Genomic DNA, 22784 nt, shown 5'->3' with positions numbered 1-22784 from the left:
TTTTACTGTACCATAGATTACAGGAGGATCGACGGTACGTTCAACCCTGATCTTCCTTTTCTCTACAGGAGGATCATGGCTTACGTATCCTCAAGCGTAGTGTTATTTGTCCAATTTCATCTCTGCTGTCTCTATTGCCGCACTGCGTAAGTGTGGATAACTTTTCAGATATCATTCTGGAATTTTCTAACAAGGTGATTTCTTCCAAGTGTTCGTTAGTTGCAATTTTTCAGCATTTCTCCCGCCCGAGGCAAGCGCTGTCTACTCTTCACTCCCTTGCTACCTCCAGTTAGCAACCGATCCAGAAGGCACAGTGGTTAGCACACTGAACTCACATTAGGGAGGACGCCGGTTCAAATCCCAGCTTACGGACCTTGGTTTTCCGTGATTTCCCTAAATCGCTCCAGGCAAATGGTGTGCTCCATCTCCAATGATCTCATTGTCGACTGACTGTTAAAACCTAACCTTTGCTTCCTTTCAGTTAGGACGAGCGCATATGGATCCTACACACTTAATCAATCTTGGTCTGAGCAATATCATTCATAAACATACTGTATTTTTGTCATCGTTCCACTTCCCACAGCAGTGGCTAGCACACTGGACTCGCATTCAGGACGACAGTTCAAACCCGCGTCCGGCCATCCAGATTTAGGTTATCCGGGATTTCCCTAAATCGCTTCAGGCAAATGCTGGGATGGTTCCTCTGAGAGGGCACGGTCGATTTCCTTCCCCATCCTTCCCCAATCCGAGCTTGCGCTCCGTCTCTAAAGACCGGGTTGTCGACGGGGCGTTGAACTCTAATCTCCTCCTCCTCCTCCTCCACTTCCCACTCCCGAAAGAGCGTTGCTCCTTAGTATATACAGGTTATAACAGAAGGACGTTTTAAAAATTTGGGGGACTGTAGGGGATGGAATTTAAATCGTTTTTATATAAGGAACCTGAAGCCGTAAATGTGGAATAAAGTTTATATTGCCAACATTGGGCTGTTGACAATCTACGCACTACATGTATGAGAAGTTAACAGCTGAGATGCTCAGTGAACATTTGGGCCAGAATTCTTGGAGATCACCTTACTGGACCACACATCACACCATGTTGAAGGGTGCATGGCATTTGAACTTCCTGAACAACGTCTCGCTTCAACTTTTGGAGAACGTTATCTTGAAACTGCGCACTAGTTTGTGGTTTCATAACGATGGTGCTCCAGCGCACTTTGATGGTCGAGTCACACCTCATAGACAACTTGTGTACTCAGCACCACTAGGAACAGTACCTGAGATCACTGAGAGCATCTTTACCGCAGTTGGTACCATCAGACGAGAGCGCGGAATCTTACAGAGAATCGGACAAAACGTGGTTCTTCGCTGCGCATTATGTAACGGAGTTAAGCATTGTGACATTGAAATTTACTCTACATTAGTGAAGCGAAGCCAACGGCCTTGCCGCAGTGGTAACACCGGTTCCCGTCAGATCACCGAAGTTAAGAGCTGTAGGGGTGGGCTAGTACTTGGGTGGGTGACCGTCCGGTCTGCCGAGCGCTGTTGGCAAACGGGATGCACTCAGCCCTTGTGAGGCAAACTGAGGAGCTACTTGATTGAGAAGAACGGCTCTGATCTCGCAAACATGCCGCCGGGAGAGCGGTGTGCTGACCACATGCCTCTCCATATCCGCACCAAATGACGTCTGTGGCCTGAGCATGACACGGCCGCGGTCGGTACCGTTGAGCCTTCCAAGGCCTGTTCGGACGGAATTTAGTTTAGTTTTTAGTGAAGCGGTAGGGATTCGGTTTACAATATTTGATTGTACTCTACTACGAATAGACGTTTTCCGAACCACAGTATTCTGGTGTTTCATTTAGCCTAGCGAATGTATAGGAAGTGCATAGTGTTGCAGAAACTTTATTTCACATTTCCAGTTATAGGTACTTTATATCGAAACTTCACCCACTACAGTCTCCCAACTTTTTAAAACGCCATTCTGTTACTTGCTGCATACGACATTAACAGCGCCATCAGTGACTCTTTAACACTATAATAAGGGACTATGATGTTTTCTCGTCTTGTAATGTGCACACATTTATCTGCATTAAAAGCTTCGTACTAGGTTGATATTTTGTTCATATATGGATGGGTATTAACACATTTTTTTCGGTTAATACTTTCTCACAGGTGACTGTGTGGTGTAAGAACAGTCAGAGTTTGTACTGATGGAAGTGTGATACCATTAATGAGATACTGCACGACCAATAACAGTCGTTTCACAATTTCCTGGGAAATGCCTGAAATTACTTTCCCGTCTGTAGACAACTCTCTACGCTGCATAACGTATGTTCTTACAGAATGGTACGCATAACCAGTGCATTTATCAACCAGTTACGGTCAACTGACCACGTTGTGGATTAACATTAAGTTAAAGCAATGATGATCTTTAAATACATTAAACTTCCTGGCGAATCAAAACAGAGCCCCGGATCCAGTTTCCAACTCGGGACCTTTGCCTTTTGCGAGCAACCGTTCTACCGACTTTTTTAAATGCAATTTGTTCCTTGTATCTGGTCGTAGCGGACGTCACATGACACCCATTGAAAATCGCTGTCGGCCCCTTCACACACATTTTTTATTACAGAGACCAGCGAACTCTCTGGCCGAAGACGCTGAGCTACCATGCCGGCGTCTAAGCTAACTGAGCACGACTCACAACCTATCCTCAGCTTTACTTCCGCCATAACCTCGTCTCCTACTTTCCAGACTTCACAGAAGTTCTCATGCGAAACTTGGAAGATTAGCACTTTGGAAGAAAGGATATAGCGGAGATATGGCTTAGGCACAGACTGTGGGATGCTTCCAGAATGAAACTTTCACTCTGCAGCGGAGTGAGTGTGTTGATATTTACAGAAAGTACTTTGTGCTACGTTCTGCCGGTCTAAAACGTTTTCAGACCAGTCGCGAACCAGGCTAAGTACAAAGTGCGAAATAAATTTTCTTAGTAGTGTCAACGTGGTACCAACACTGTTACAAAATGTACAAACCCCTAATCCACCGAGTGAACCTCTCTCGCGGGGTCCCAGGATATCATCATCGCCTCGACCCACTGGAATCGCCTTGAAGCCATCGATGGCTCGTTGTGGCATTCACACTTACTAGCCGAGTTGAACAAGTCTCCGCAGGTATCAGCGAAATTTTTGAAACAAAGAACACTCCTCAGAACACCCAGTGCTGGTAACATCAGCTTAACAACACTCGGACGTTTCCGTTAGTTGGTTTTAGATACTGATGTAGAGTAAATGTACTATCAGCTGTAAGACATAACGTAATGCCTTTCAGACACGTTATCGAGACATCGCAATCACATTTTAGTGTAAACTGAACTTTCTTCTAACAACTGGGACACTTTAGCATTGTCTCTTATGTTGGCCACACTATAACAGCGCGTAGGTGATCGGGTCGGACGGAGTCGACGACATTGTAGTGTGCACCGCCTACCTTGAGTGGCCGCCGCGGATGCGACGTGAATGCGCACGCCAGCCATGGCAGTTCGCGACTGACTGCCGACTCCACCGCGGCGGCTGTCCGTGGCATATCGCTGGCGTAATTACCGGACAGTTCGGGACTCGGCGGGCGACTCCCCCCCCCCCCTCCCCGCCCCCCTCCCTTCCCCCTCTCACAAGGCATTTCAGTTCGCCGGACCCAGATAGTCTCGACTATTAAAATTTCATGCCACGTGTCAACTGCAGTGTCTCTGGAACTAACGACCTGAATTGCGGCAAGATCGTGCGCTACTGTAATCGAGACAATGGACATTATGTTGAGAGGCCAGGCGCGGGTTAACAACCTTACAACTCAAATTCGCTCATAAGAAACTTAGGGCTAACTGAAGGTGTCCTCACTCCTGAACACACAGCAGTGCTTCAATGCGCGTGGTCTTGTTTGAGATAGTATACCATTCCCTTTCCTCGATCTTTGAATTGACTTACTTATCCAATTACACAGGGACCTACTGCGAATTGTGGACGCCGAATCGTGGTGCAACGTGACATTTTTCGTACAGAGCCATTCACAAAATGTTTCCGCAAAATTACCAAAAGCAGATTTTTTTTTCCTCGGATTTCCCAAGATAACCTGGACAGTGATTCCAACAAAGACGTTTTCTAGCTCCATTGTAAATGGTTCAAATGGCTCTGAGCACTATGGGATTTAACATCTGAGGTCATCAGTCTCCTAGAACATAGAACTACTTAAACCTAACTAACTTAAGGACATCACACACGTCCATGCCCGAGGCAGGAGTCGAACCTGTGACCGTAGCGGTCGCGTGGTTCCAGACTGAATCGCCTAGAACCTCTCGGTCACACTAGCCGGCGCTCCATTTTAGATCGGAATTCATAGTGAAGGTACTCTTACTCTCTACTGAGTTAGTTGTAAGGTTCTTCGCACCCGCAGAAATTTATCTGACAGAGAGCACGATTCCAAAACTGCCAATTTTATAGGTCCGTGCCTCAATCAGGAAAAACGGAACCATTGTAGGAGCACTTTGTTTTCCATCTGCTGCCTGTCTGTCCATGCGATTGTTAAGAAACCTTTTTCTCAGGAACGGGTAGAGATATCAAGTTCAAACTGCTGTCATATACTACAGGCTACAGTCCCTTGGCAGTGTATAAATTTTAAGCTTCTAAGTCAGTTCAATCAAAATATATGGCCGTTTATGTCACATACTTTGATACCCGAAAACTCTCTTATCGGAACCTGTAGGGTGCTTCCCATGGACTTAGAATCACGAAATTTGGCCAGAAGCAAGGATTCAGAGTGCAAGTAAAGTTTTAAAAAATCTGAAGCGTGTTAAATTGTAATGATATTACATAAAAACATCTTCCGCCATTTGAAGACACTTTGCATTGATGATCCGTCAAAAGCACAATAGACGCATGTTACTGCAAGAAAACATAAAATGTTAGTTGTAGTCATGTTGTAGTAAGCAAATAAAAATGTTTTAATAAATAGTTTCTCTGTGCATATATAAACGTAAGTCCCCTATTCGCGTCGCGTACAGTAACTACTCCAAATTTTATGAGAAGGTCTTGAAATACCAGGGACCAATTTTCTGCCATTTCAATATCGACAAATCGATTCCTAGGACGGGTGACAAGTGAACAACAATCTATCCGTTTCACAGCATAGTTATTCCCTCATGAAGCTGTTGTAAATAATTCTCTGTACTTCAACAGGAACAATGTCGTAGATGATTACAATGCCAGAAGAAAAAAATGACGCCCATTACGCAACATTAAGGTTATCTGTAGCACAAACAGAGGTTCACAATGCTACAACCAAAAGTTTTGATCACTTACCCATTGATATAAAATACCCGACGACAGCAAAATAAAATTTGAAACAAAACTGAAAACGTTTCTCTTTGACAATTCATCCTATTCCGCAGAAGATTATCTGTTACTGTAATGTGCAAATGGTGATGGGTACGAATTACGGACTAACGTCTGTCTGTCTTTAATTTTTTTTAAAAAACTAATAAAACTAAAATGACCAGCATGGAGGCATATTTACAACAAAAAAAAGGCGTGAGTACACAATAACTCGTTCCACATCATTACGATTTATCGTACAAATGATACATGCAACATCAAACTAACCAAGTAACTACCTTACTACTGGTAGAAAAAAAAGGGGTGAGTACACAATAACTCGTTCCACATCATTACGATTTATCGCACAAATGATACATGCAACATCAAACTAACCAAGTAACTAACTTACTACTGGTATATCACACAACATGGTATAGGCTTATATACTCAAAATGAAATTCAAAAGTAAAATGAAACAGATGATGAAAGTAGATGTACGTTCCCAGTTGTACTGTGTTTCGTTATTCCTGAAAAACTGGCGGACTTACTGGCGAGAAATATTCTGGGAAAAGAAACAGGCTACCGTTGGAAAGGCAGGCCTGCATCTTACACAGATTAGGGAATCATTACTAAAAAATATAACATACATACATGTTAAAGCAAAATATCCATTTTATGGTGTCTTAAGCGTTTGATACCATTACCTTAATCACTTTTATAGTATTCCACAATGCTGGAAGATGTTTAAAAAATTATATCTTTTTTTACCCTGTAAATTGCTATTACTGCCCACACGTTGAATGGGGCATCATAAATAAGTCTTCGCTATGGTCGCAGGTTCGAATCCTGCCTCAGGCATGGATGTGTGTGATGTCCTTAGGTTAATTAGGTTTAGGTGGTTCTACGTTCTAGGGGACTGATACCCTCAGAAGTTGTCCCATAGCGCTCAGAGCCATTTGAACCATAAATAAGTCTTCAAAGTGAGGAAATGTGTAAACTACAGCGAACTAATAAAACAAGAACACTATTCTCCATGGACGTACACCACTATGCAGTTCTGTTTCTTTGACATTTCAACAATCGTTCACTTTGCTGATATGCACAAGATATGATAGCATGCCTTGCTTGTTTCCTCATTTCACAAGTTTATGGGCTAGAAAAGAACTCGTATGGAAGTTTTTCGCAAACGTGAACATTAATAATGTTGGGCATACGAGATGAAAGCTGAAAATGTGACGAACAAGAATCAGTACCAGTAAGCTAACAAGCTGAAGTTTCGTAGTTTCAGCTTCATTTGCTATCGATACAAATATAGTAAAAGAGAAATAAAATGCATTACGGCAGCATCCTCTTCATGTGAAATCCTTCTCGTCTCGGTCATTCGAAATATATGAACAAAAGCAAGTTACATTAACGAGGTCAAATGTGTCGTGTTATTAGAGCAAACACGCAGTCAAGAACAGAAAAACTTTCGAAATTGTGTTCCTGACACCATGTTATTCATGTAGGCATTTTTAGTATTTAAAACAGTTAATGCATGCACACGACAGAAATAATGAACAAGAAGCAATCGTAAACCGTAGTCTGTTAATGTTTTTGGCTACTTAAAATGGCGGCAGGGCCCACCCACTCTAGCTTTCAAACAACTTACAGCAAGTCTGTAGTGACACCTTCCTTCTTTTTTACCTCCACGGTTTTAAACAACTCATTATGACTGTGGAATCAACTGCCAATAAAATGCTTGCAATTCGCGTTACTTCTAATATAAGTTTAAAGGTAAAACGTATTTTTATATTTAAGAAATGCACAGTTCGTTCACTAAACATCTATTACATGATGGTTGGAATCATTTTGTACATTGGCCTTGTGGCCAACTGCGTGAGAACAACACATCAGGTGCATCTCATTTTGCAAATACTAGCATTCGAATTTTCAGCAAAATGATATGGTACAGGGTGTCCAGAAAAGGGTTCCCTGATCTCAAAATTAAATATCCCGAAAACAAAGATCTATAGAGGAATGCAGTAAACGGTATGTTTATTGTGAAAGCTGTAAGAAGTTTATACAGCAGTTTGAAATAATAGTTACAAAAGCTGCTAACACATGGCGCTGTACGCTGTACAGCTCGTATCAGCATACATAAGTGAAATAATCGTATGAAAACAATCTTTGCAAACAATCACATCACAATGTTTTCAAAATGTTCACCACTGGCACTACAGAGGTGGCGCAAACGAAGAATAAAATTCGCCATCACATTTCGTAGTGTCTGAACCGAAATGGATTCACATGCCACAGAGATCGCCGATTCAAGCTCGTCCAGAGAGGCGGGATTCTTCGGGTAGACCATGTCTTTCACTGTGCCCCACAAAAAAAAAGTCACAGGGAGGCAAATCCGGCGAATATGGAGGCCAATCCATGCCTGCACCAGTAAATTTGGGATATTCCAAAGCAATGGCTCGATTCCCGAAGTTATCCTCAAGAAAGCGAAACACTTGTTCGGTCCGATGTGGTCGGGCTCCATCTTGCATAAACCATTCAGTACCTGGTCGATCCTCTAACGCTTGCTGTGTGGCGACAAAGTGTTACAAAATTGCAACGTAACGTACACAAGTGACTGTTTCTCGAATGAAAAAAGGGCCAATATGCCTCTGCTGCATACTGCAGCCCACACAGTAACTTTAGGAGAATACAGGGGTTTCGCTTCACACCAATATGGCTTTTCGGAACCCCAAACTCGCCAGTTCTGCTTATTCACGTATCCATTCAGGTGGAAGTGTGCTTCATCTGTAAACCAGATGCAGCTAGCATCAAATCCTTCACTATCAATCATTGTGAGCATCTGATTAGCAAAGGCAACCCTTTGTTGCACAGCTCGTACGGGTATGGCCTGGAGCATTTGAATTTTGAATGGAAACATGTGTAGTCTCCTTGTCAGATTTTCTGCGTGCTGGAACGCTTCAAACCAGTCTCAGATGCAATTCTACGGACGGATGACATTGGATTTCGCTGAATAATTCCAGAAACAGTGGCGATATTTTCAGGCGTAACTGCGGTTTCCTTGCGGCCAACATGCCCCACTAGATCATCAGTTATCCTGCCTGTTCGTTGAAATTTTGCGATGGGCGTACGAATGGTTTTCGCATCGGGTCCTTCTGGAACATTAAATCGTGCTTGAAAACTTCGCCTAGTTGCCGTAGGACTCTCTTCTAAACTGTGGTACTCTATCACCAGAAAAACGCATTGTTCAATGGAGCACGTGGTTTTAATCTCTTCCTTCGGTACGCTAACCTCCTTTCACATTTCAATAGTGGAACTGATCGCTCTGGGCTTCGGATCACTATTTATACTAGGCATTACGTATGGCGATTACAGCGCCATCTGTTAGCAGCTTTTGTAACAATTATTTCAAACTGCTGTATAAACTTCTTACAGCTTTCACAATAAACACACCGTTTACTGCATTCCTCTATCGATCTTTGTTTTCGAGATATTTAATTTTGCAATCAGGGAGTCCTTTTCTGGACACCCTGTATGTCATACATTAGACCACTGAAATTAAACACTCTTGATCCTGTCTGGTTAAACTCAGAGGTGGCGGTGGAAGCAGCCTAGCAGCTGTCGCACAAGGCTGCCAAGTATGGTCGCACCGACCTCGTTTCAGTCAGTTCCTGGTACATTTCGTCGTACGTGCAATTCCTTCTTTTTTGTTTATTTAACTTGCTTTAAATAGTAAGCATTGAAATTCTTCATTGACGACAGTACTCCCATATTGTACTCAGAATGAGCGTTAAAAAACTGTATACCAACTTTGGAGAGTTGGAACTAAGGGACAAAACAAATCAAAAATGTCCAGTAGACATGGGCTCTGGAGTGCTTACCTTAAGATCTATGAGTACTTGTTCATCTTCGCTACTGTGAAACATATCTCCTCTACCGCAAACTCTTTGTTGTCACGGAAAACCTACAGAATGCAATAAACAAATTAGGAAACATTCTTTTGTTGTTGTCCATGAATCTGTTAGTGTTGGTACTGTAAGCCATATTCACAGTTCTGGGTAAGTGCAGCGTATATGTTAGTTCTAATGAAACCACGCTGTCTTTTGGTAAGTTTGTGATATGCTTTTGCAGTGCAGTCTTATCTTTGCACTTATCAGCATGATGGGAGTCTATTGTTCTCCACAGAAAATTTGCACTTACCAGTAAAATGGGAGTCTATCGTTCCCCACAGAAAATGATAAACATTCGAAATCTTTGGTGCGTGCAAGCTCCATTACTGATGTACAAACACTACAGGAACGCTTCGTCAGTGCCTGCCAGAGTAACCGAGACCAACATGGATCTTCTCTGGGTGTGCATGATTCACTAAGACGCCGAACAGAAGCATGCTTTACCATGAATGGACACTATTTTGAGGACATCATTTAGCGATGTTTCGCAAGTGCAGTCTTATCTAACAACAAAGAGATTACATTAAAAAGCTTTGTTGCTTCACAGTAACATATTAATATGTTCTCATTTGTTTACTCGTTTGTTTTCTGCATTCTGTAGGTCGTTCGTAATAGCAAAGAGATTGCAGTAGAAGAGTTGTGCTTTACAGTAGCGAAGATGAATAACTGCTCATAGCTCTTAAGGTATGGATTTAGGATCCCACGTGCATCGAAATTTTTTACTAGTTTTGGTCCACATTACCGCTTCTTAAAGTGTCGAATATTTTTTAACTCCCTTTATATATCAATAAAATCTTCTTGGTTTGCATGCCACGTCATTTCGAGTAAAACACTAGAGATTTTGATAACTGTCAGCGCCATCGTCTTCAGTAGTTAAGATCACTGACTAAGTGGTTTTAGCTCCTGATGGCGATGGCAGGGACTACTATCGAAAGATTAAGTGCTTTATGCGAAGAGATGCAGCTTATTTTTTTGTTTTTATCTTTATTGTAATTTCGTTCCCTGGTCCAATATGGCCAGTTGAGGGCTGGCAGCGGCACAATCCGCCACTCTTCAGCCGAGTGATACATTTAATAAAAAGATGAAAATGAGAAATATAAAAGGCGATACAAATGGGGACTTAATAAGGGGAGACATTTGGGGTTAAAATATACACTTCCACAGAGATGGTCACTGTGGACGCAGCTCATAAACCAACAAGATTTTATTGAAACCTGTCATCGCAAAAGACTCTGAGAACACCCTGTATATAGTTTCTGCATAAGCAATATATATAGGTTCAAATGGTTCAAATGGCTCTGAGCACTATGGGACTTAACATCTGAGGTCATCAGTCCCCTAGAACTTAGAACTACTTAAACCTAAATAACCTAAGGACAGCACACACATCCATGCCTGAGGCAGGATTCGAACCTGCGACCGTAGCGGTCGCTCGGTTCCAAACTGAAGCGTCTAGAACCACACGGCCACATCGGCCGGCGCACGAACAGTTCGACGACGTTTGCAGCAGCATGGACTGTAGCGCCTAGAACCTCTCGGCCAATATAGGTTTCTCTCATAAGAGCTGTCAGGCGCACTGTCTCTAGTGTTAAGATGGACAGAAAAATGTGAAGAATAAACAGTACTTCAACAGCGAACGAGTAGCGCTGCTACATTGGGGTAGCAGACAGCCCAGGGCAGGAGCGGCACAACGAATAGCTGATGGTTTCTGGTTATTGCTTTGTTACTGTTCCTCTTAATACTTAACACTAAAGATTAATCTCTAGATTAATTTGGGTCCCTATCTACAGAATTGGCACGTAAAATTCCGCTTTAAAATAATTTTTTCTGTAGGGGGAAACTGGCGCTTTACGTTCACACTGGGAGTCGCACTTAATGTGATGTGATGTGCTGCATTTTTCGTCCCATTTCATATACACATTGCAAAAACGAAATCGCAGATATCTGCCGAAACACCAGAGAAAATGCACCTGGCGACTTTTAGGAGTGGCACCACGTATATAAACAATAGGTGTTTCAAAATCTTTGCGACGGACATCTACGGTGATAGATGGCTTCATAGGGAACAACTTCTGTTAGCCTAGAAAATTTTCGTTGATGTTTCCCAGCGATGCCAGGCGACCTTTAGCATTTGCCGGCCCTGGGACGAATAGATTTCACCAAAGTAGCAGGAACTGCAAACCAGATGTGCAGCATGCTACCTACCCTACTTAACTGACAGAATGGTTGTCAACAAGAAAACCATAGGAATGGGTGTTTCAAAGCGGACAAAGATTTTTTTAAAGCGAATCAGGAATTGAATTTTGCTTAGCCTATCGCCTTTCATGCGCAACAAATGATAGGCAACTCATATTGCTTACGAGCGCCACAAATTGCCTACAGAGGGATAAACAGTCTCAAGCGATATCTAGCGCTGCTGGGAAGCATCAGAGAACATTCTGTCTAAAGAAAGTTGTTCTTTCCCATGACGTGGCTTACCACCCCCAGACAACGGAAAAGAGTAAGGAAAATGTTACTATTTAAAAAGCAATCGCCGTAAACTGTTAGTACGTTTATCCCACTGTGAGACAATACGGTCAGTGCCTAGATGAAAAAAAAAAAACTGCTGCCTACGAAATCATAACTATATCCTCGTGTAAACCTCTTCGTCCGAAGCAAATCGATAGCAACAAATGTCTTTCGTCTCCAAAAATATGGAAAAGGCTTGGGGAGGACGTGTAAGGGTTTCTTAGCGAAACTTCTGTAGCGTAATCGAAATACCTTTAATTATATGAGATACATATTGGACCTAGGTTAAACCTGCAGAGTGATTCAGTCTAATGGTTCTTGTGTGATTGGAGTATCGAGTGGGAAGAATGAATGTCAAAAAAGTATCTAGCCTGTTTAACTCACACAGTCCACGTTGAGCAGACTGTACATTTGATAAATCCCAACGTAGAAATCAAGAGGTACGTTGCAGAAAGGAACAAATATTTAGGTTTATAGTAAGAATTTGTTTACCTTGTTTCAATTGTACTTGTAAGGAGAACGCTCGTTCGGCCCCTCTTACGGTAAGTCATAGCGTCTGATGTAAATTAACTGCTATGTCATCTGTCACTGAATTTTTTTTTTTGGCTCCATTGTCATGCAAATACTCTTACATTCCTGTGAACGCGGTAGGTGACAAAGGTTTTGAAGAGCGCTACACTGTATCACCAACACAAGACTATACAAAGACAAAATATTGTTTAACAGTGTTACCAAAAATCTCGAAAAGTACTTGATTGTTTTACTTCCATTTTTTTCACGATACTCATATTAACCTTCGTACAAACATAGGATTCATACGTTTTAAAATGTGTAATATACAAATATTTGTGTATTTTGTAAAGGGGAAAGGTAGTTACAAAAAATTTCAAAAAGTTGCTTGATCGATTTATTTCACATTTTTACACGGTACCCTAATAAACATTCAGACAGTCATACCATAGGCTATTAACTTTTTTTTCTTAACAAAATTGTGCACGTTTTCTGTCAAAACCATCTGCGAGAAAGACAATGCTGTGCTGTGAAAATGTGCTCTTTCGATTCCTTTCTCACATTACTTTCAGCTACGACAGTAGGACATTTGCATTTAAACCATTAGACAAATTATTAAAAAAGGTTCCATCCCATGCTGGGCGCCTGGTACAACAGCTGATTATGGATTTCTTGAAATAAGACAGTCTCGTTTTGCAACCAAGACTGTCTTATTTCAAGAGACTAATTATTTCCTCCATATATGTTCTTCTTATATTATTTAAAAAAAAAATTATGTACACAACAACGTGCTTTCTTTTCTTGCTCCCTACAGTTTAACCGAAAACAAGAACGTTATCTTTATTGTTTATCGGTTTATGGTTAGACTACTACTACGGAATCTGAATCGTGCATAATCTTGTGGTCTCACCCAGTCGCAGATTACAGCGAAGTGAAATACTGTCTCTGAACTCACTATTCTCGCATATCCAGCAGCTGGATAACTCTCTCTCATACTCTATACACAAATGATCACAACTGATTTATCTTTCATTTTAAGCGACACCAATTCCCAATCAAGTTTTTGTTTGCAATAACAACGACCAATGCTCTTGGTCAGAGAAAGGGGTAAGAGGATGGAGGGAGGGGAGAAAGTAAGATAGAAAGGGGAGAGGAGGAGGTAGACAGAGAGAAGAGGGAGATGTAATACACACAGAGAGAGAGGAGGAGGAGGTGAACAAAGAGAGGTATCGGGGCAGGAGAAGGGCAGAGAGAAGGTGGAAGGAAAAAGAGTTTAGGATGTATATCCAAAGCCCATACATGTTTAGCAATTGCAAAGCATTGCCGGCTTCGATAGTAGTAACCAGAAAGAACTCACTTTTTCAGATAAAAACAAAGCCCATTTCAATTGCAATAGTATCAAAACAAATGCTACGTTAGTCAAAAAAATGGAATCTCTACCCCATAGTCGACAGGTTCCATTTTTCTTGTGCATCTAGGAATATTTACTATCACATTTTAGTGACAAGTGAACTCAAAGAATAAGTATCTCAGTAGGAGGCTATTTTTTGGTTTCCTGAGAATATCAATAGATATATCTCGATTAAATAATAATCTGAGAAATATCAATCGATTGAGGACGTAAAACTGAAGTTTACTTAACCTTTTGTTTGTAAATGATAAGCACAATGGATGTAACAGAAATCATTCTGTGAGGAAGCCTGCGCTGAGTACATATCACAAAGAGTAAGTAAGTTACATATCTCGCCAAAATCGTCTGATAAAAGGCAACTAACGAACTTTCGTAGAAGCGCCTAGTATATCTTTTGCCATTCATTTCCAGGCCTATAACTGTCTTACGTGAACTGGTATCTCTACTAAATGAATACACGAGTGATCGTCGTTTTGTGATCTTAGACAGCTATACAACTGATAGGCGTTAAGCAGTTGCGATAATACCAGCCCCTTACAAATTACAGTCGAAATCGTTGCTGCTCCTGTGTACCTGGAGACGTAGCGCACTGGATCCGAATTCGGGAGGAGGCCGGTTCAAATTCCCATCCAGACAACTCGCTTTCTATGTTTCGTGGTCGTGACACATCGCTTAAATCACATAACGGACAGTTCGCTGGAAAATAAGACGACTGATTTTCTTTTACCAAACCGAGTTTTCACTCTGTCTTCGATATTCCTTCCTTCCGATATCTTTACGTTCTTCGGATACAGAATGATCGTTGTCCGTTTTGTACAGTGCCTTATTTTATAAACGAAATATTTGTAAATCTTTGAAGCAGATAAAGTTACCTATGCGAAAATAGATAGAAGATTGCCCTAATTCCCTAAACAAGAACCGAAAGGAAGCATAATTTTGTCTACATATTTATTGTTAAAATTATATATTTCAATAAGATTCTGTCTAAATATCACTCCACCATATATCACGCGAGTGTCTATGCACATACATAAAATTGGAGAAATTCGTGCTCATACGAAGGTTTACTGCCATTCACTCTCAACTCTTGTCCGCCCTATTCTGGAGTATTGCTGTGCGGTGTGGGGTCGGCACCAGGTGGGACAGACGGACATCGAAAAAGTACAAAGAAGGGTAGCTCGTTTTGTATTATCGCGAAACAGGGGAGATACTGTCACAGACATGATAAGTGAATTGGAGTGGAAATCATTCAAACAAAGGCGTTTTTCGTTGCGACGGGGTCTTCTCATGAAATTTCAATCACCAGTATTCTCCCCCGATTGCGAAAAGATTCCGTTGGCACCAATCTACATAGGGAGAAATCATCATCACAACAAAATAAGAGAAATCAGGGCTCGTACAGAAAAATTAAAGTGCTCGTTTTTCCCGCGTGCCGTTCGAGAGTGGAACGGCAGAGCGACAGCATGAAGGTGCTTCATTGAACCCTCTGCCAGGCACTTTATTGTGAATAGCAGAGTAATCACGTAGATGTAGATGTCGAACGCGCACCATTCACGAGTGGAAAAGGTAATAAGGAAAACAATAGTACACAAAGTATCCTCCACCACACTTGAGGATTACATGTAAGCTATAATAAATACAGCGGTCTCTGAGTTACTTTCCAACATACTCGTCGCCGTATTTTATGTCCTTTTAATACCGTGTGATCAGTTTGTTTATTGTGTGTCACAGAATTCGACCTCCTGGGACTGAAAGTAGAATATGATAATCGCTGCACCATTGTCCTACACCGGAAATGTAGGCCGGATGAGAATTTCTTTGAGTGTAAGAAAAGAAACGGGTGGGGCAACGACACTACTGCAAGATGGTGAAAGACCTCTCGCCACATCGCACGCAGGAATTTTTTTGCTGCCTGATGCCTTTAACTTCAGTCAGCAAAGCATCTTAACTATGTATCACTTGCTTCTTGTTCTGAAAGGCGCATCGAAGTTTGCAGGATCTGAACATCCCTGGTAAATCGCTGCTGATTTCTTTAATCGAAAGGCGACTGGTTCGTCGTGTACTGCTCCACTTGCTCCAGAAGTTGATCACTTACGAGGTGTGGCAGCCCACTAATATTTTCGTTAAGCACAGCAAACGTTTACGTTCAAATGTCTGCACCGGGAATGCCAATCTCATTGTTCTTGATACGTGGTCATTAGAAAAAGCCGCTGATGTATATCGATTGCCTCTACATTCACCGCCACCACTATCCCCACCACCATCATCGTTAGCCATTTTCCATGCGCTGCTAGATAAAAGACACCTCTGAACTTTTATCACAGATAATGAAGTCTGTTCTATGACTACTTTGTCTACACTGAGCTTCATTTATTGTTTTTATTTATTTCCTGTCGATTTCGAAGCAACTGTGGATTCATCTTCAGGCAATTTAGCACTGTGATCTGTGTGATATACCACTGCATGTTACGTAAGCTAGTGACAGCCACACCAAAGGATGCTGGAGAATTTTAACAGGATATACTTGTGATGTTATAAATGTGTTCAAAAGTATGTGAAGTCTAATGGGACTTAGCTGCTAAGGTCATCAGTTCCTAAGCTTACACACTACTTAACCTAAATTATCCTACGAACAAACACATACAACCATGCCCAAGGGAGGACTCGAACCTCCGCCGGGACAAGCCGCACAGTCCATGACCGCAGCGCCTGAGACCGCTCGGCTAATCCCGCGCGCCGTGATGGTATATTACATAGATCACAGTGATAGAGCATCTGGAAATAAAGGCATAGTTGCTTCGAAATCGATAGCATACACATTGAAAACAATAAACACAGCTGAGTAGAGGAAAAATAGTACCAAAATATTTTTTATTTTCCACAATAAAAACAGTGAACAGCTTTGGAAACAGCAAGATCTGCTAGAGTTTTCCATGTGTTACGGCCTTCAACCGTATATGCTCCAGCATTTTTCCTAATGTCATCTACTCACCTTGCATTAGGTCATCGTCTGTCCTTTTTTCTGTTTTGGAATCCACCAAAGAGATTCGTCCATGTGCCTTCCAGTCGTCTAGCTACGTGCGCCTGCATTTCATTTTTCTTACAGTCATAATTACAGCTTATTCTCCTGAATGTAACCTGATCCATTTCTTAGTTTTCCTCACATGGCTAGTGATTCTTGAGATCAATCCCTCCAGTGCTCGCTGAGCGACTTTCAGGCTCTGAAGGGTTCTCTCATTAGAAGTACTTGTATTACCTTCGCAAGTCAGAACTGGTAATACAGCCTGACCGTTAACTTTCCTTTCCAAGGATACAGAAAAACTTGTTTTAAAAGCGCTATATACGAGAGTAATCCCAAAAGTAAGTACGTAGACCTGTTTATTTCTACAATGGTTTACATTATTTTAAAGCTTGAACATTTAGCTATTTTTCGACATAATCACCATTTCTGTCGATACATTTTTGTAGACGCTGTGGCAGTTTTTGTATGCCCATGTCATACCAGCTCGCCGACAAGCTGTTCAGAAAGTTATGAACCTCTTCTTTCACCTCGTCGTCGCAGCTGAATCGCTTTCCGGCCAAATGTTCTTTTAATCTAGGGAACAGGTGATAGTCACTGGGCGCCAAGTCAGGACTATAGGGTGGGTGGCTGGTTATATTCAACTGAAACTGTTGAAGGAGAGCAACGATTTGCCGAGTGATGTGTGGGCGAGCGTTGTCATGGAGAATGTGTACGCCCTTGCTCGACATTCCTCTTCTCCGGTTCTGAGTTGCCCGTTTGAGTTTTTTCAGTCTCACTGTACCTGTCAGCGTTAACTGTGGTCCCAGCGATTCAGCTCGGTAGAAGTTTATAGTTAGAACAGTCAGGCTCTGTACTGTTGCACGATTCCGGGTTGGAAGTCCTCGTTGAGTACGCACCGTTCAGTAATTGAGAGCACTTCTTCTGCCTATCTGAACTCCATCCGTGTGGCTGGGAGTTCGCGTTTCTCGTCTGTAGAACACAGAGAGGAGAAAACAGTATTAGACTATATTAGTCAGAGGACCACCTTCTGCCGTCCTAGATTTTGGAAGGTTTTATTTTGTGGCTGGAGTTCTTCCTTCGACGCAGACGTGTACAAGAACCAGCACACTGACGCATCGGACGCAGTACATACGGTGATATTGTAAACTGCTTCGACTTATTAGGAATTTAAAGCTAAACAGCTGTGATCACGTTAGTTTGTTTCCACTGTAGATCATTTTGAAAGTTGTGTCTTCTAATGCTTGGTACAAATGTGTTGTCAGTCATTTCTCGTGGCCATAAAAAGGGGCAGAGTGGACAACTGATCTGAAATTTTAGTTAGGAAATATAGAGAAATGTACTTAAAGGGTTGATTTTAATCTATAATAAATATATACTGAGCAACAATATCATTTAGTAGTATTAGTTGCCTTCCTCATTCATTTATGTTTAGATTGTAATTTATATCTGAAAAAGAAGTAAGAGATCCTAAGATCTGCTTCAGGGGGTAGTCAGACAGGGCCAAATCATCATTTTAGCGTTTATTCTCTTCCGTTGCGCACATTCATTTTACACGCGCCTGGGGTAGCATCTTGGAACTTGATAAATTTGTGAAGTTCTTCTCTTGAATGAATTATCCAGTTTTTTCTGAAATTGTTACCATTTGTTTGTCTGTATATATACATGACATCTACCGATTTGCGTCTCATTCGGAAAATTTCATCGTGGTGCGTCTTAGAATATATTTGACGTATTGTATTTAGCCTTGATCATAAGATTATACTTCCTACTGAGTAGATTATGTCAGCGTTTTAAATTTGTGAGTAGCTGTTTGAAATAATGCAAATCAAATTTTTGTCTCCCTTGGAAGACGTTAGTTAGGGAACGTGCACCTGAGACTAGATGACCGTGCACTGTGTTGGTCGTTTAGTCATACAGATGTCCCACGACCCTGATGAAGCCTAATGGAAGCTGTATCGCTTAGGCTACACGTTTTCATAGAAGTTTTTTTTATCATTCTTCAGACTGATCTAATATGGCCTGTCATGCTTTGCTTTCCCGTGTCAAACTCTTTCTTTTCAAAGTGGCTCTTGCCCCTAACGTCTTCAGTTCTTTGCTTTGTGTATTCCACTCTTTGCCTTCGACTACAATCTTTCGCCCTCTGCTGCGTCTCTCGCTAGACCATGAATCTTACTTCCTACTGCCTTAACACATATCCAGTTCCTTCTTCTAGCCAGTGATTTTCCAATATTCCTTTCATCCCTGGTTCTACGAAGGACACCCTCTTTTTTTATCCCATAACTGCACATTATTTTCAGCATTTCTGTAACTTAACATCTCAAACGCCTCGATTTCTTTCCTGGTTCCCTAGAGTCCACGATTCACTTCTACACAATACTGTGCTCCACGTGGACAGTCTAAAGAATTTCGTTTTCAAATGAATTATGCGTTATACTAGTTGATTTCACTGGACAGAGAATGGCCTCTTTGCTTATGCTAATTTGATCTTCCGTCCTTGTTTCGTCCGTCATGTGTTCTTTTGTTCACGAGGTAGCAGAATTGCTTCGCGCCATCTGTGACGTGGTCCTTAATTTTGATGCTAATTTTAGGTTTGTTGCTAGTCATTAAGTTCGTCTTTCTTTGGTTCACTCTCAGTCCATAATCTGTGCTCAGTAGATTGTTCATTCTATTTAACAGGTTCTGTAGTAACTATTCCTCAGTATAACAGAGAACTACAATTCAATCAGTACGCCCTATCATTGATATCATGTCACTCTTAATTTTAATGCCACTTGTGAACCTTTATTTTATTTTATTCACTACTTTCTGAATAGTATGAGAGAGAGTGTACACAGTCTGTTGCGTCGTTTTTTACGACGGTCATTTCAGAAGTTTTGCACGCTGTAAGATAGAACTGAAGAAAATAAATTATTTTCAGAAAAACCTCATAGAGGCCTTCAATATAATCTCCATTCTTGCTTATGACAGCTTCCCTACATTTTAGAAACGTCTGTATTCCGGATACGGCACCTTCATTGTTTAGCTGTCTGATTATTTGGGTCGCTTCACTGGATGCTTCATCAATTGTACCAAAAATTTTCGAAAGAGTTTGGGAAACAAATCAGAGTCTGATGGGCCCGCATCAGGACAGTACGGTGGGTGGAGAAGTATTTCCCAACCGTAGTTGTCGAGCGTTTCTCTCATTGGCAGGACAATATGCGGTCATGCATTAACGTGCAAATTGAGGACACCAGCTGCAAGCGTGTCAGGTCTTATTTGACAAATTTTCGGGCGCAAAGAAATTTTCAGAAACAGCTTGTTGTACATCCCTGTAACAGACGTCCCTAGGGCAATCTGCTTGTAGCTATGGTTACATCCATGTTATACGCAAAAATCGTCATCAGTTTATAATGTTACTTAAAAACCGTCTTGACTGCAAATTTTTTATTCATATGACCGGTTTCGGTTCATTCAGAACCATCTTCAGATCTGATATTTCAGTTACAGGAGTAAATCCAGCGATTTTCACATGTGACGTAGCATGTGAAAATCGCTGGATTTGGACGGGTTACTCCTGTAACTGAAATATCAGATCTGAAGATGGTTCTGAATCAATCGAAACCGGTCATATGAATAAAAAATTTGCAATCAAGACGGTTTTTAAGTAACATTATAAAATCACTGATTGCTGTTATCCCATAAGACATTATGTCTGTTTTTGCAAAACGTCATCAGTTTCATTCTTGATTGCCGGCGATGGAATTTTTTCTTGCTTGTAGAGGCGGAACTTTTCTATTGTCAAGACTTCAGTTCTGGCTCAAAATATCCAGGTTTTATCAAGTGCAACAATCCTTTTCAAAAACAGTTGTTTTGTTCGATAATGTTGAAGCAATTCTTCAGTGACTCTTCTGCGACCTGCTTTCTGCTCTTCACTCAAATCCATGCAGAACCCATCTGACAATAATTGTTCTCATCTTTAACTTTTCAATTAAGATTCTGTAAACTGGCCTCATATGCAATTTCCTTACATGTTTCTTGTCGACCTCTCTCAAAATGTCATTAACAGCAACCAGAGAAGTGCAGTATGTTGCAGCTGATGGCCTTCCACTGCATGGGTTGTCCTCAGTGCTAACCTGACCTTAACGGAAACGAGCATAGCACAGTGATTCTGTGCTACGATCCACTACACCCCACAACTCTATCAAAGTGTAAATTTCGGTTGGGTTCTTTCCATATAGGGATTAGATTTTGATGTAGGAACGGTGGTCACTACGTGTAATCCGACTTGACTGCACTTCAGCTTGTATTTTAGAACTTAATTATTCACTACACAGCCACGCGAACTAGCAGACACATATACAATAGTCACGCCTTGTGTTTCGCCCACAGCTGACATGAATTTCAACTTGACCACGCCACTATAACGATAGCGCATGCGCAGAGTGCAAGGCTTTTGAAATGGCCCTCGTAATTCACACACTTTTCTCTTTGTCTTCCATTATCGTTCTTTCCCTTTGATATAATAAATACCCTAGACATATATTACCCATCTTTTCGTAAAGAGAATATTTCTGACTATTTCAAGTTCTGTACACCACTTTTCGTTGCAGAATTCTGTTTCTTGGCACCTTCCTTTCATTATCAAGCATAAAATCTGACTTGCCACTCTGGTAGTTTTACTTTTACTTGCAGAAAATACGGTCACAGACTTCCCTGTTGCAGTCAGTCCTACTTTTCAGAGCGTAAGCTGTAGCCAAAGAGAACGTGGGGCATTCTGAGGAAAGCTAGAAGCAATTACCTGGAGCTCGGAGGAAATAACCAGGCTCCTGGGGAATTTACCCCTCAGTATAGCGGGAACAGTGCCGAACGCTGGGTTCAGCGACCGAGCAAGGCGGCGCACTGCTAACAAAATACAGGACTCGTACTACATCTACAACTACATGATCACTCTGCAGTTCGCAATTAAGTGCCTGTCTGAGGGTTCATCTAACTACCTTCAAGCTACTTCTCTACCGTTGCACTCTCTAACAGCGTGCGGGAAAAACGAACACTTAAATCTTTCAGTGCGAACTCTGATTTCCCTTATTTTATTATGGTGATTATTTACACCTACGTAGGGGGTGCCAACAAAATACTTTCACACTCAGAAGACAAAGTTGGTGATTGAAATATGAAGAGATGATCCTGCCGCAATGAAGGGAAGAAACCAGTTCGAGTGAGTCTGACCACCCAGTTAGGTTCTCCGTACTATCTACTGAACATCGGAGTGCTTCCTTTAATGAGGTGTCCCAATCCGTGTCCAACTGAGCTCGAACCCTATCACCTAGACACTGACGTGGCATTATTGTAAACTTACTACCTTCTTCCTTGCTTGGAGTCTGATGAAGAAGAAACTCTGCAGTGCGACACTATGAACTACTTGTTTCTTAATCCTCAGTCACAGTGGAATCAACTGATCCTTGCGTAACGATGTGACAATCAAGACTGGCTAATTCTAGAATAGCCTAAGATCGAAGTGAGACCTTTAAAACAACAGCCACCGTATATACTTAGCCGAACAGGGACCCTGTATAATGCATAACAATTTGTAGACAGAAGTATATGTTACCACAGAGCACAACAGTGCTGAAAAAAAAAATTGAGTCTGTTGAAAAACATTATTAACAGTACAACAAACGCTATTGATAATAGCGATCGGAATCTTCGCATAATGAGTGAATTCTTTCATAATGTGAATGCCGGTCGCAGAGGTGTATCACACTCATGTAGAGAATTTTTAATGAATGCTCTTGGAGGGGGAACAACGTTTGTATTGTTGCAACAGGCTTGAACGCAGTTAGCTGACCTGTAAAGTAACTCCTCTAACGAATCACGAACTTCATTTGTCTCTTTGTGTTGTTTGTTCTCAGAGACGATTTGTTCTCAAATTTATGAAGTCTTAACATGTCTTTCATACATCGGTAAATATGTATAAATAATTTTCGTACGAAGGATAACGAAAGCGCTTGGAAACCACCTGCACTTCCAGTAGCATCTGATGCACAT

General features: G+C 41.5%; 1 protein-coding gene and 1 pseudogene across 2 annotated transcripts in view; one reads left to right on the top strand and one right to left on the bottom strand.

The window, feature by feature from the left end:
• The window catches only part of LOC126272812 (aldehyde dehydrogenase, dimeric NADP-preferring-like), a 199988-nt gene that overhangs the window by 71695 nt on the left and 105509 nt on the right, over window positions 1-22784 (bottom strand). Inside the window, exon 1 of one of the 2 annotated variants that reach the window (XM_049975999.1) lies at window positions 3483-3569. The exons of the other annotated variant lie outside the window; for it this stretch is intronic. Within the exon in view, the coding sequence (XP_049831956.1) occupies window positions 3483-3528 (46 nt within the window). The 5' untranslated portion in view covers window positions 3529-3569. Of the gene's footprint in view, window positions 1-3482; window positions 3570-22784 lie in introns of those variants that run through there. 2 annotated transcript variants of the gene reach the window in all.
• LOC126274485 (5S ribosomal RNA) lies at window positions 1430-1547 on the top strand (annotated as a pseudogene).

This window comes from Schistocerca gregaria, chromosome 5 (genome assembly GCF_023897955.1).
Source record: "Schistocerca gregaria isolate iqSchGreg1 chromosome 5, iqSchGreg1.2, whole genome shotgun sequence".
Lineage (NCBI taxonomy): Eukaryota > Metazoa > Arthropoda > Insecta > Orthoptera > Acrididae > Schistocerca > Schistocerca gregaria.
Note: the sequence above shows the minus strand (reverse complement) of the source record. Positions and strands in the feature narration are given on the sequence as shown.